This window comes from Molothrus aeneus, chromosome 1 (assembly GCF_037042795.1).
Source record: "Molothrus aeneus isolate 106 chromosome 1, BPBGC_Maene_1.0, whole genome shotgun sequence".
NCBI classification, from domain to species: Eukaryota; Metazoa; Chordata; class Aves; order Passeriformes; family Icteridae; genus Molothrus; species Molothrus aeneus.
The window spans coordinates 101,532,601-101,546,800 of NC_089646.1; the positions used below are offsets into that span (position 1 = coordinate 101,532,601).

At 42.4% G+C, this 14,200-nt stretch overlaps 1 protein-coding gene across 3 annotated transcripts in view; it reads left to right on the top strand.

Moving 5' to 3' along the window:
* Positions 1–8,326, top strand: part of PPP4R1 (protein phosphatase 4 regulatory subunit 1) — a 63,095-nt gene extending 54,769 nt beyond the window's left edge. For all 3 annotated transcript variants that reach the window (XM_066561608.1, XM_066561617.1, XM_066561624.1), the window contains 8 exons: positions 180–275; positions 1,555–1,740; positions 3,227–3,388; positions 3,865–3,965; positions 4,342–4,462; positions 4,559–4,693; positions 5,517–5,658; positions 7,233–8,326. In XM_066561608.1, the coding sequence (XP_066417705.1) occupies positions 180–275; positions 1,555–1,740; positions 3,227–3,388; positions 3,865–3,965; positions 4,342–4,462; positions 4,559–4,693; positions 5,517–5,658; positions 7,233–7,396 (1,107 nt within the window). In that variant the 3' untranslated portion in view covers positions 7,397–8,326. The remainder of the gene's footprint in view (positions 1–179; positions 276–1,554; positions 1,741–3,226; positions 3,389–3,864; positions 3,966–4,341; positions 4,463–4,558; positions 4,694–5,516; positions 5,659–7,232) is intronic.
* Positions 8,327–14,200: the final 5,874 nt, after the last annotated feature.

Sequence of the window (14,200 nt, forward strand, 5' to 3'; positions counted from 1 at the left end):
GTCTTGCAGACCTTTTGATTTTGGGCTGCAGCAAAATTGTATTTGATATTAAAACATATATTCCTTTAATCTAAGAAATAGACTCTGAGGCAAGGACAGCACTTCTTGATGTTGGTATTTCTTTTGTGTTTAATCTTAGAGTGTGTTTTATGTGACCTTTTATTTTCTTTTTTTCACAGAGTATGGATTCTACACTTCACTATATTCATAATGATTCAGATTTGAGTACCAACAGTAGTTTCAGCCCTGAAGAAGAAAGAAAATCCAAAGTACAGGTAAATGACAGTGATTTCTGGTTTTCTTATATGTAGCAGATAAGTGAAATTTTTAAAAATATATATGGGTATTTCCTTTATCCCTTTTTTCATTCAGTCATTTCTGACATGATCTAGTTTCTATTAAATACCTCTTAATTAAGTAGTTTTAAATTAGTCCTTGTTTCCAGAGTCAATGGCTTCATTTAGCAATTGTTTCCGTTACATTTATGCATGAGAGATGACAATATTATTTTGACATGAGATAACAGTTGTCATAGATCTTCAGGCTCTGTTTCATTTGGTTTAGTTTTCAATGGGAACCATGCTGTAGTGGGACTTAGGTTATTGAGGAAACAGGATGAGGATGGGTTTTTTTATTACATGTTTTGAGAGGAACCACCCCCACCCCTTGATAGCTTTTTGCAGAACAGTTTTGAAAGTGTTTCATTAAGCTGGAACTGCCTCTGGTATTTTTTCCAAAAGGAATCAAGTGTTTGTTGTTCCGTAGTCTGTGCATCAGTGTGACTCCTTGAGTGGGAATCTCAGTCCCTCACTTGTTCTTGGCAGTGGAGCTATTCAGCAGCTGTGTTAGGCAAATGCTCTTGTGCACCCCTTCATAGAGTCAGTCCCTGACACAGCTGAAGCAAAGGCAGTGGTAAAGAGGTTTTCACAGAATTTTGGTTCAGATGCTTTGATTCCTCAGTGGACAGAAGGATAGTTCTTCACCAGAGATCTCTTTGTCTCTGGAGAAGCCTCTTTCTCCCTGTTGACTGTTCAGGGAGTTTGGAAGCAGTATTGAACACACTGTAGTCTGCTCCCTCCCCTTCCCTGCTTCCCAAGGCATTCTAATTTAGTTTTCTTCTCTCCACCTTTTCAAGATTTTGAGAGAATTAGGAAAGGTTTTTTTGAGCAAGTCACATCATTTGCTGTTTTACCTGTCTTTATGGGTGGCATAAAATGGCCAATTGGCACAACATGTGAGCCTGAATGTTTGCAAAGGGTAGAATGCAGTCTTTCCATTTCCTAGACTCCCTAAGGAGACTTGTCCACTTGCTTCTCTCTTGAGTTGGTCTGTGCATTTTCAAATAGCCCCTAGTCATGTTATTGTTCCTTTGGAACCTTTTGGTGGAACTTAGCAGATACAAAACTGTTGTGCTCTTATTAAGACACTGTAATTAAATAATATTCTGTAGTGATGGGGAAAAAAGTGGGGAAGAAAGAATGCCCTGGAATGATAGTGAGCCTTATGAGGAGTAAATGAAAATGGTGTGGGTGCTGTGCCTTTCTCCTGCTGCAGGATGTTGTACCTCAAGCCTTGCTGGATCAGTATCTCTCCATGACTGATCCGTCCCGCGCACAAACAGTGGACACAGAGATTGCCAAGCACTGCGCCTACAGCCTGCCCGGCGTGGCACTGACCCTGGGCAGGCAGAACTGGCACTGCTTGAAGGACACCTACGAGACTCTGGCATCTGACATGCAGGTGAGCTCAAGCAGTGAACAGTCTGAAATTCTGACATGTGACAAAGACTAATTGCGACCTCTGTAGTGGTTTCTCTTGTTCACTGGATGTTGGGCTGTTGTGCTTTTTACACAGAGCTTTCCATCCCTGGCGTTATTCTACAAGGAATGGTGGTGCAGTGGTTGTTTCAGAGGAGGCAGGGGGTGTGGTGCTCAGGTAGTAAAGAAATGGGCAGGTTAGAGTGGGAGATGGATCTCCAGTAGGAAAATGAGGGCAGGTTTCTGATTTTCCGTGCATGCTTGAGATCTTCTGGCAGTGTCTGGGAGCCTCCTAGGTTTGAGAATTTGGGCTGTGCTGCTGTGTGAGCAGACATGCCCCTGCAGGCATGTCTGGAGCTCAGTGAGTCAGCCTCACACCAGGCCTTGGTGCCACATCCAGTTAGTCATACAGGAATAACATCTCTATCACCATGCAGCAGCACTGCTGCTTTAAAAACAAATCCTGGAAATAGCAGCATTTTCCTTGTTGTCAGGTGGTAAGGAGGTGGCTTTCTGCATTTTGTGGTTTACAATTGTTTCCCAGACCTCCTTTGTTTCCTTTTTTGGAGATGCTCTTTTTATTTTTTTAAATATTCTCAGACTGCTTCACCTCTCTTGAACTCGCTGCTTGCTCTGTCAGAACAGCAGTTCTCAGTGATACATTGTGAGTAATTTTATACATGGCTATTGCTCATGTTTTCCAGGCTCCCTTACAGCCATTAAAAACAACCAGCTAATAATTTAAAACACAAGTAAAAACAAATTGCCCTGTGTGCAGAAGTGTCCAGAATTTATCACCAGTCTAATCTGAATTACGATTGGATCACCAAACCAGGGCAAAAGAACAGTGCCCATGCTAATTGGAAAGTGCTGGCTAAAGAATAGAGATATTATTTTATTTTTAAAAGACTTTCTTGAAATAATTACTCAAATTAAACAATGTGCCCTCAATTTAGGGTGTCTGATAGCTCCACTGGTCCTTGGGCTGTTTGGGCACCAAGTGTGGAAGAAACTACCTATTATGGAAGCTAAAATATACCAGCTGAAATATTGTGGGATATATGTCTTACTCATTTTAGTTTTAAAAGCAGAATGAGACAATAGTAGCATGAAACTAATTTATGCTGAAGAATTTAAAGCAAAAAGTAATGTGTGCAAGAGCACTGATGTCAGGAATACTATTTTGCTTCCTGGCACCTGGAAAATTAAAATATTTTGATGACTTATATTTGAATAGTTCCTTGATATGGAGGTGGAAGAAATGATACCTTGTCATTTGTTTTCTCTTCCATTTTCTTTTCTTTTTTTTTTTTTCATTTTAAATTTCCAGCGTAATTTTCAGTTGTTATATGAGACACTGTAAAGATATATGTAAGTAGTGGAATTTACTGTGAGTCCAGCTTGGATACTGACCCTCAGGTTTGCCTGCAGCACTTTGGATCAATAACATTGATTTGTTTCTATTGCAGTGGAAGGTTCGGCGGACACTGGCATTTTCTATACATGAGCTTGCTGTCATCCTTGGAGACCAGCTTACAGCTGGAGATTTAGTTCCTGTCTTCAATGGCTTTTTGAAGGACCTCGATGAAGTGAGGATAGGTGTGCTTAAGCACTTGCATGACTTCCTGAAGGTATGTCTGTGTTCTGCCCATGTAACTCTGTGGCAATCTCTGCCACAGAGTTGCAAGAGATCTCGGTTGTTGCTACTTGATTTTCTCTGAAGAGCTTTGTTCATGTTTATTCAGTATAGGATATTTTTTTTGGCTCTAATCTGTCTACACAACTTACTTGTCAAATTTCTGTAGAGGTTTCTTTGTAACTGCCTCATTTCTGGAGCCGAGAGACACAAATCCTAAAACTATCTTTACTATTTATGCCTCCTTTCTTAGAGTAAAAGAAGAGACTTGTCACTTTTTCCTTTCAGTAGTGCCCCATGCGATTTTACAGTCTTAAGCATTGCACAGTTTAGCCCAGAAAAGCAACACTGTTGCTAGATTTAAGGGTTTTGAAATAAAAAGAGTGTTTCATTAGTTGTATTTAAAGCTCTTGTTCTGTCTGCTGATTGTAGCCTGTAGCTCTTTATGTAAGTTTGTATTTACTGTTTCAGCTTCTTCATGTTGACAAAAGACGAGAGTATCTTTATCAGCTTCAGGAATTCCTAGTGACTGATAACAGCAGGAACTGGCGTTTCCGTGCTGAGCTGGCTGAGTATGTGCTTTTCAGAATGATTATTTTTATTGTTGTGGATATTGAAAAATGTGAAAATCATATGATAGATGTTTTGCAGTCTTATTCATAATTTAATTTTTTATTAGTAGATGGTTCTTCTCCTCCTCCACATGTCCCCCTTGCTTAAAAATTCCCAGTAGTTGTATTGGCATTATTGTGAATAAGTGGCAGCTTGATATTTGCAAGTGACCCACATTCAAGATGATGGCACTAAAAATAGATTTTGCTTCCCAGTAACTTCATTATGGCCACATTGCATATTTGATAAGTGTTGTCATATAAATGATGATACCCAGTTAAGCTCCCTTTTTTCTTATTGTGGCACACTCTCTTTGGTTGTTCTTCCATCTTGTAGGCAGCTGATTTTGCTCCTAGACCTGTACAGTGCCAGGGACATCTATGACTACCTGCGGCCTATCGCTTTCAGCCTCTGTGCAGACAAAGTGTCCTCTGTCCGCTGGATTTCCTACAAGCTGGTAAAGCAATCTAAATAAATTTAGGGTGTCAGACTTCTGAGTGTTGGTGGGAGTAATTTTTTAATTTACTTTTTTATTCCTTCTTATTTCTTCAAGGTTAGTGAAATGGTAAAAAAGCTGTACATGGCTTCAACACCAACCTTCGTGGTAGACCTCATGAATGAACTTGTTGAAAAGTTCTGTAGATGCCACAAATGGTCTGGTCGGCAGACTTTTGTCTTTATTTGCCAGGTGAAATGTCTTTTCATTTATATTCTGGGGGTTTGGGGAAGTTGGGTTGTTTGTTTGCTTTTTGTTTTTGTTTGAGTGGTGGTGGTGAGCAGAATTAAGGGGACTGGAGCTCTCCAGCTGTCCATTGGCACTATATTGGTGAATATTTGAGAGCATTGTTTCCAAAGGAATAGTTTCATGGCTGTTTTTTTCTCTGTTTCTCCATAGACGAGCTTGACTGCATCTTTAGCTCAGCATATTAGCACCAGGTCATCAAATCTGATATTGAATATAGAGCACAAGTGTAGCAAAATAATCTCTGAGTTGGGAAGCTACTTTGTTGCTCAGCATGAAATGAGATTGGTATAATAAATCTTTAGAAATCAATGCGTAGGTGCTGCCTGTACCTCTTCAATCAGCTTGTGCAGCTTGGTCAAACCAATGCATTCTCAGCAAAACAAACAGGAATTGAAACTAGTTGGGATCCCAAGGAAATGGTCAAATTTGGAGGCTGAAGCAGAGGTGCAGACTGAGAGCCACTGTGGCTCCTGCCCAGGTGGACAGTTCTTTGAAGTATTTGGAGAAATGTGAGCTTTGAGCTTATTTAGAGAATTGTTATTGCTATTAACCATTTTTGTCTCAATATAGTATCTAGTTTAAACAAAGACTAAATTAACTGTGAGAAGGATTGTAAAGGTCCTCTGCTTTTCTCTCCTGTTTTCAAGTTGTACAGTGATTAAAAAAAAAAAGGGGAAAAAAAGGAGTTCCAGGTTTCTGATTATGTGTTGAGATTTCATCCTCCCTGTGCTGAAATGTAATGAAATTGCCTCTGTGTTCCTGCCAGACTATCAGTGAAGATGACTGCCTGCCCATGGACCAGTTTGCTGTGCATCTGTTGCCACACTTACTACACTTGGCATCTGACAAGGTTCCAAATGTTCGAGTCCTGCTCGCAAAAACATTGAAGCAAACCCTTTTAGAGAAAGGTTAGTGGCAGAAAGAGTTGCAATGGGCTGGCTGCACAGGGGTTTTTTGTCCCTCAGTTTTCCTAAATTCAACTGGGAAAGAAGAAGCAACATCAGATGTGGGCTGCTGTTGCTTTTACTCTCTTTGATGTGAGATATTACCTTGGCTGACATGAAGCTATGACCCTGTTGTGGTGTCCCACCTGCTGTTGTGTAATGTTGAGGAAATGAGTTCTTGCTCATATGCCAGCCTGTTCCTTTGGTGTCATTTTCCATGAATGGGCTGCTTGGTAGAGGTGTCATCAGAAAGCACAAGTGAGCAACTAGCATCTGTGAAGTTGTTCAACAGTGCCCTTTATTTAGTTTAGAAAATAAAAAAGTTGATGTTGTGTGTAATAAGACAGAAAAATATACACAAATATAAACTACCATTTGTTTTTTCTCACTGGAGGAGAAGAGATGGCTGATGTTTGGGCTTTATATTTTATGGTAGCAGTGGGAAGAAAGCTTCTCTGGATTCTCTTCAGGGAAATAAGATATGCAGCTCTCAAATTGCAGAGTGTGCTTAGGAAAGCATCTCCAGTGCATTGCAGGTGCCAGAAGAGTCAGCAGTGCTCAGAGCCCAAAGCACTGTTAAGGAAAGCAAAGAAAAGCAGCATTAGAAGTATTAGGCTATTTTCGAAGACAGCTGAGTGTCTACACTTGAAATACTTCATCCATTTCTGGTCACGTCCACTCTCAGCACCATACACTGGCTTGAGGACTGCTGAGCTGTTGGGAGCTGCCTTGTGCATGCTGACTGAGGAAGCATATGGAGGCAGCTGAGACGGATGAGCTGATGGGCAGATTTATCTTCTGTTAACTGTGCCAAGGATGTCACTGTTCTTCCTGCTCTCACATGGCATTGGTGTTTTTTGTGTCCCCCACGTGGATAGTGCACCTCCATTCTGCATTGCCACTACTTAAACTTGTGGCAGGTAGTCTCTGCCTCAGAGGTGCTCTGTGTCTGATTAGGGAGGGTGGATAGATTGGGGAAGGCAGGTTTAAAAAATCAGTTCAGGAGTTTTTAAACCTCAGATCTCAACTAATCTTCCTGTGAGCCATTTTTAGTTACACTGCTTTTTTGCACCTTGTGTTCATCGAATGTTGGAACTTCTTCCACTCTTATTTCATATTATCTTACATCTATAATTTGATGATTACTTGGCAGGACTGGCAGGGAAATGGAGTGGCATGGCCATGGGTTGGTGGTATCTTTCCTTTGTCACAAATACAAGCACTCTCATCTGGAGTTGTACCAGGCTTTTCCTTCCTCTTTGTCCATGGAGTTTGGCACCCTTTTATACTGAAGGGCTGTAGAAATCCTGTACTTGTGCAACATCATTAGAACAACTGTATTCTGAAACATTAAATGATTTTTAAGGTGAATTCATAGATATATTTGGAAGTGTCTTGTGTGCCTCCTCAGATATTCCAGTTGGACTGTAAGAGTGCACTGTCCTCTGAAATTTTGTATCTCACGGCGTATGATGAGGCTGGCATTGAATTATCTGCTGCCCTTTCCTCCCATAAGTTTTGTGCATTTTCTCTTACAGAGTATTTCCTGAATTCTGCCAACTCTCACCAAGAAGCTGTGGAGCAAACAATTATGGCTCTTCAAATGGATGGTGACAGTGATGTCAAGTACTTTGCCAGCATCCACCCTGCCAGTACCAAAATTGCGGATGATGCCATGAGCACTGCTTCATCAACTTACTAAGTTCCCAATGTTGCTATAATTAAAAAAAAAAAAAAATTAAACCAACTATCCTCAAATGCTTCTAAAATGGTTGATTTAGAGCAACCTCTTTGGAAGGAGGGATTTCTTGCCAGATTTAACAGGTGGATGTTATCTAAACCTGATAACCAGGGATTTTAAGTCAAGGCAAAGTAAACATACCTGTGTCAGCTTGACTTTAGAAAAACACTGCTCAGAGGATTATTTTTGCCACCGAAGCCTTAAATCTTCTGTCTTCCTGAACAAATGAAACTTGAATTGGCAGATCATTTTCATTGTAGAAAGGATGTGATGATTTCCAGAGACCTGCATTGTTTCTCCTGAGGAGTTAACTTAGCAAGTATTTTCTGTAGCAGCTGATGGGTGGGATGGCCAGAGAGGCGAGTTTGTACAGGGACTGAGACCTCCAGTATTAGAGCTAAAGTTTTTATCAGTCAAGGACTTGATTTGTGTGCAGCTGGGCACACCCTTAAGTGGGAATAGCTTTGATGTTTGTAAATGGGAAAAGTAGAAATTTGGATTTCTCTTAAGGGCTCAGTGCTAACACTAAACTAGAATCTGATTTTAATCCTTAAATGCAGCATATTGCTGTATCCATTAGCAGAAAACTTTGCTGAGTACCTGTGTCCTAATTATTTTCATGCTGGTCATGACCTAAAGGAAATTTATTAGCACATGTACTTTAAGTCAGGTATTTTTAACTTGATCATGATCAGCTCTGAAGGTGCAACTTTTTTCTTCATATACTGTACATATCTGTGAGCCTCCTTGGAGTGCTGCAGTCTAATCATGTTGTTTAAAAGCTGTTGTGATACAAGTTGTTCTCTACTTGTCCAAATAAAATTTATTAATAAGATGGAAAGAAATCTTGTGACCTTTTTAAGACATTAAAAAAATAAGTTTGAAATTTAAGTGGACTTTTTCTTTCAGTTTTCTACACTTTGGTGGCTATTCCAGGGGCAAGGGGTTTGTTTAATGATTGTGAAGAATTCTGCATTTTGAGATGGAATATGCTACAGCACAGATGTACTTTGACCATATTGTTGAGGTTTTGCTGGATTCTTCCAAGTGTCCCTTTTGCCTGGGAGCCTCTTGCCTCCAGCCTGAAATGTCATCTTGGCTGGAAGTAAGTCTGAACATCCACCTCAGTTGGATTTACAGAAAACTGTGAGTCCAGACTGCCCTTAACCTGCCTGCAGTCCATTGACTGCTTTCCTTTCCTCTCATTTAAAATTACTCCAGTGTCTCTTTCTGTGTCTTCCAGGGAGAACTTCCTTAAATCGCCTTTCTTCCAGCCTGCAGAACCCAAAGTGTGTGAAGTTTTTTTTTTCCCCCAAGGAAGTAGAAATGGCTGTGGCAGCTTATCTTTGATGTATTTTAGCAGAACATTTTCACTTATCAGTCAGGTACCTGATGCCCTGGCAGTTGAGCCTTAGGGGGATATCTGTTTTTCACCTCCTGTTTTTTTGGAAAATAGATTATTCTGCAGTTTCTTCTCTTGTAAACAGAAAGTTGCTATTTGCTCCCCAGAGGCTGTTTTTGTACTCCTTAGCACAGCCATGGAGGTGGTTAAGATGCAGAGCCATCTCTTTCTGCCTTGAAATGTGGTGAGTTTGGAGTTTTTTTGGGTAAGTTTGATTTCCTAAATTGCAGAGTTTTTTTCTTTTATGCTTGAGGACTTTTGCGGGATTTCTTTATTACTTTTTGTAGATGTGTGTTTTTCATCTGCTTTTTTGGTGTAGATTTTTAATATAATTTTTTTTTCCTATGCATGTCCCTTTTCAAAATTGGCAAAATCCCTGGAGGACTAGGCAGGGTGACAGTGCTGTGGATGGCAGCAGGCTGTGTGGAAGCAGGGAGTAGTGCAGCTCTCCCTGCTGCCCTAAGGAGAGCACCTGAAAGTGACTCATCTTCTCCCAGGCCAGATGGTTCCCATTTCAGCAATATGCATTGAAGTGCAGTTGATTTCTTCATTTTGTTCAGAGAACATAAATCCCATCATCTGAGGGGTTTTTTTGCCTTGTGTCTGGCAATTAAGTTGTAGTTGAATTGTGTGTGAACAGGACCTGTTGAGACCAGAGCACAGTATTCACTGGAGGAGTATTGGGGTTTAAATCCCAGTGTTTGGAGTCTGAAATTAACATGGCCCAACCTATTTCCATCACACCACTCATGTACTCTTCCACTAGTCCAGAAAAATGAAGGATTATATCTGATCCCTTTATTTTCTAGTTACTTCAAGGTAAAACACTTCTATGTTGAAAAATGAGACAGAATTTCTGGATGCTTTATTTATGCAGTAGTGGCTCAGGCTAGGAATCAGAGAGAGTGTTTGAAGCTTTTCCTAAGGAAGACTTGAGTGTTTTCAGTTTCAGAGTGCCTGAATCTCCCTTTCATGTAACAGCTGAAGACCATCTCCAGTGAAGAGGAGAAATGGCTTTGTCCTTTCTCCTCCACCCAGCCTGTCATGCATCTATCCCTTTCTTTTCTGCTCTATTTGATGATTCCCAAGAAGCAGAGGGGAAGGAAAGACTTGCTTTATTGTCAGCATTTCCCTGGAGCATTTGATCTACAGCCTGAGGGATGTGGACTCTATTGCTGAACTCTGATAAGGGAATTTCTCATGCCAGCAGTGTTAGCAGTGCCAATAATTCAATCTTCATTCTGTCCCTAAGGATATGGGGTTTGGGGAAATGTGCATCCTTGTTCTGAGCACTGCTAAAGGGTGCTGGTTCTTCTGTGGAGCAGTGTCAGGGGGTGCTGCCAGACATCCTGCTGAATTACCTCCTGGGTGCCTTTCCTGAAGAAAGATTTGAGCTCTGTACCTCAGTTCATTTCTCTTTTGGTCAGTGTTTCCTGAGCAGAAAGGGAGGTGGCTCCCAAATTGCCATCTGTTCGTTCATGGTTTTCAAAAGCTGTATCATCACTCAACTTTCACCTGCTTGGTAGAATACCAGATTGGTTCTTCACAGCAATTTTCATTGTTTGCCATTTAATCTTTTAGGTCACTCATCTTGCATCTTCTTCCTGAGAATTCTTCACAGGAAACTCCTTTTATTCCCATGTCCTGCTTGCAGTGCTGCCTTACTCCCACTTGCTGTTTTTCACAGCAGCTTCTCTCCCTTCAGTTGTTTCTCCCCCAGGGACCCATCAGGATTTGGTATGGCCATTTCCTCACCACACTTGCCTGCAGATTTCATGCCAATAAAACCGGTAAATGTCTGCAACTCTGTTGGGGGGGGTGTTTATAACCAAGACATGAGCAAGGCTTGGAAATTGTTTTTTTCCTGCTCTGAATGTCCCAGATGGCTGCTGCACAAGCTCCTGGCCCCGTGGGTTCATTAGGACAACAGAACAGCAGGGCACTTGTTAGAGCCTTGTTAGTGCTCGGCCCCTTGTCCCTGTACTGCCAGCAGTCAGGCTGCAGAGGTGGCTGGTTGGAATTGGGAGTGGAGGGGCAGGAGGGCAGAGTCTGTCCCATGGCTCTGGCACTCTCTGATTGAGTTCCCTCCTGCTGGCAAAGGCTCCTGTTGGTCCCTTGTCTTTTGCTGGGGAAGCTGGTGTGCACCTCACGTTTTCTGACCTGGTTTCAGGAAGGATAAGAAGAGGAGTCTGAGGCAGGCAGGTGGGCAGAAGCTGGTTCTGTATTCCACTTACTCTGTCCTTCCTGATACTGATGGGAAGGGTTTGTCTCCCTGTCTGTGCCAGCATGGAAAAGATATTTCAAGTGATCAATCATTTCTGTATGTGCAGAGTACTGAGAGACTGCCTTAAAATATGAAAGTATGACAGAAAACCTCATTTTGCATGATCTTCTCCCTCTGCCCGAGTGCCTTCAGATTCTGCCTGTTAGTTTTAATTAACATTCTGTTTAGATCAGAAAAATAAATAAAGAGCCCAAATTAATAGGATTATTTTAGGGTTCAGTTGCTGTTGAGGTTGATTAGAATACTCTGTCACTTAGCAGAGATAAATAACCAAATGTTTAAACATCTTACAGCTCTCTGATCATTGTCTGCTTGAAATTCTGTGACCTATTTCTGCAGACATATAATAACGTCTCTGTGTGGGAAATGCTTAAAGGGATTACCTGCAGGTGCTTTGGGATTGTGACTGTGACAAGTGAAGGTACTGAGCACACTTCTCTGCATGTTTTTTAGCAAGGCTGAGAGGAGGAGACATGCACTGTTTGAACATCAAAAGGAATTTAATTTATTTTTCAGTCAGTCTGGGTTTGCGGTGTAAGAAAAACCCAAATAAACTCCATTTGAGTAAGGTACTGACAAGGCACAAATGGGGCCAGGCCATTTCTCTTGTACTGGTCATTGATCTCATGGTTTCTTCTGGTCTCTTGGCTGAGGGTTTTGGGTTTTTTTAAGTTTTTTCCAGTCACCTCCTGGATCTTTGTGCCTGACACTGTTTCCTGTAGGCAGTGCTGTCAGCAGAAATGTCCTGCCCCCATCTCCCTCAGGGACCTGCACTGGGATAAGCCCAGGCAGTGACTCTCAGTAGTGGGAGTGTGCAGCAGCAGGAGCTCATTGGGACTCCCAGGCACATCCCCTGTGTGGCAGCAAGTGGTGTTCATTGGTGCAGAAATGTGGGATGCAGTATTCCCATCTCTCAAATACAAAATGCTGGGATTGCAGACTGCCATGGTGATCTGCGGCGTTGTAGATGAACAAGGCTATGGCTGTGCTCAAGGCTCCCTTCCCCCTCCAAGGACCAGCTGTGGTTCTTCTCCTGGACCAGGGGGTTCAGAGACAAGAGGAATTTGGGAAGGGGAAAAGTCCATGCAGAGCAGCCCAGTTTGCAGAGTTGGTCTGAGAACTCTCGTGGTTCGGATGGGGAATTTTTCCAGGCTGTGGGAGTGGGGCTGTCTGGTTTAGAATCATATGTTTGTGCAGTGTTATCCTTTGGCAAAGCTTCCAGCTCAGGCTGTTAAGGCAGCAACACAAGAAACTCCAGAGGAAACGTGGCAGCAAGTCCTTTGTGTCAGCAGTGACAGTGGCAATGCAGAGTGCGCCGGGAGGGGCCTGTCCTGACAGGTTCTGTGGCTCTCCACCTCTGGGAGAGGGTGGGGCAGCAGCCCAGGGCTTCCTCCGAGGGACAGGAAGGACAGACAGCCGTGCTCTGGCGCAGGGCACGGTGCTGTGGCTTCTGCTGCTGGAGTGTGTTTTAAAGAACACAGTGGAGAACTTGTGCTGTTGGATATAAGCCATGTTATATGGGTCTGGACGAGGCATTTTTCCCTGTGCAGATGAAGCATTGGGAGTAAGAGCTGCTTGCTGAGAAATGGAAACCTTGACAGATGAAGCTTGGTCAGACCTCTTTGGCAGAGGTTCAGGTTGAGGTTTTAATTGTTATCTATTTTTTTTTAATTGAAAGAAATTAGCTTTACATGGTCAGGTATCAAATTCTTGGCTTCAGTACATAGATTTTAAAAATTGCTACTTAACTCATCAATCTGAGGGGACAGAGAAATAAAAGTCCCCCCAGTGCTAGTGTAGGAACAGTGAATAGAGGTGGAAACCTTCTGTACAGGAGTCCTTTATGTCCATGGTAAAGGACAATGAATTTCTGGAGGCCCATCTAGCATTTTATTTTTTTTTTTATCTTTCAGAAAAAAAAAATAATAAAACAACCCCAGTTCTTCTTAGCTGTTCAGACAATACCAGTTCACTTCAGGCTGCTGCTTTTCAGGTAAAAAGAGGGAGGGAAAAATCCTGCTTGGTGTGCCAGATGTCTAAGGCTGTTCCAAGTACAGCTGCAGTATTTCAATGGGTATAAAAGCTGTTGTGATTTCAGTAACCTGTGGGCAACCCCCCTCTTTGTGTCCTGCCTCACTGGCACAGGAATCCCAATGATTTGTTCATATGGTGCTTCCTGATCCCTTGGGCTTGGGACTGTTGGATGTGACCGATCTGTTCCAGGCCTGTGTTGGAAAGGGGTGTCAGAACAAGCCAGGTGTGTCATTGTCACCCATCCTATCACCTGGGGCCACCTCTAGTGGAAGTGCTCAGATTTGAAGAAGGGAGCCAAAGGCCAATCACTCACAAATGTTAAGTCCAGAACAGCAGAATTAATGTTGTGAGCTTGTTCCTGCCTCTTTTCAGTAAATGTAAATCAGTCTGGTATTTTGTCCAAAGGGTTTGACAGAGATGCTGCTGCTGCACTTGGCAGACACAGGCTCTATAAGGTGTTAGGTCTTAGAGGCTTATTTTAAGTCAGCTCAAATGACACTTTGATTTATATAACCTGGTCCTTTAGGATGTGTATGTGCTTCACACAGGTGCCCAGGCTGCTCAGGTATTTTTCTATGGCCCTTGGGATTGAGAAATACATTATGTGATTTGAACAGCACACTCAGATTATTGTGCTGCAGTTACTTTCCACTTTATTTGAAATTAGCTTTGGCTTTTTTTGGCTAATGATTCACAACTGCCACGTGCAGGCTTTCCAATGGCTGCTGCTCTGTGGCTTTTTCACAGCAGGCATTGGGATGAGGAAGCTGCTTCCGTGCTTGGGGTAGCCAGGTCCCCCGGCAGAGGAGGAGCAGGAGCGCAGCCCCAGCCTCACCTGTGCTGAGGCACAGAACAATTCAAACATCTCTCAGGTGGTTTGACACCAAGTTTCTGCTTACAGGAGCTGTGCTGCTGCAGGAGCAACAGCTCCACCTGTTTCAGACCTTACTTTGAGTAATTTTTCATAGAAACTTCTCAGCTGCAGGCACCCACCTGAGAAGAATAACTGTGATCTGCATTATGAAGTAGATGAAGGAGAAACTAC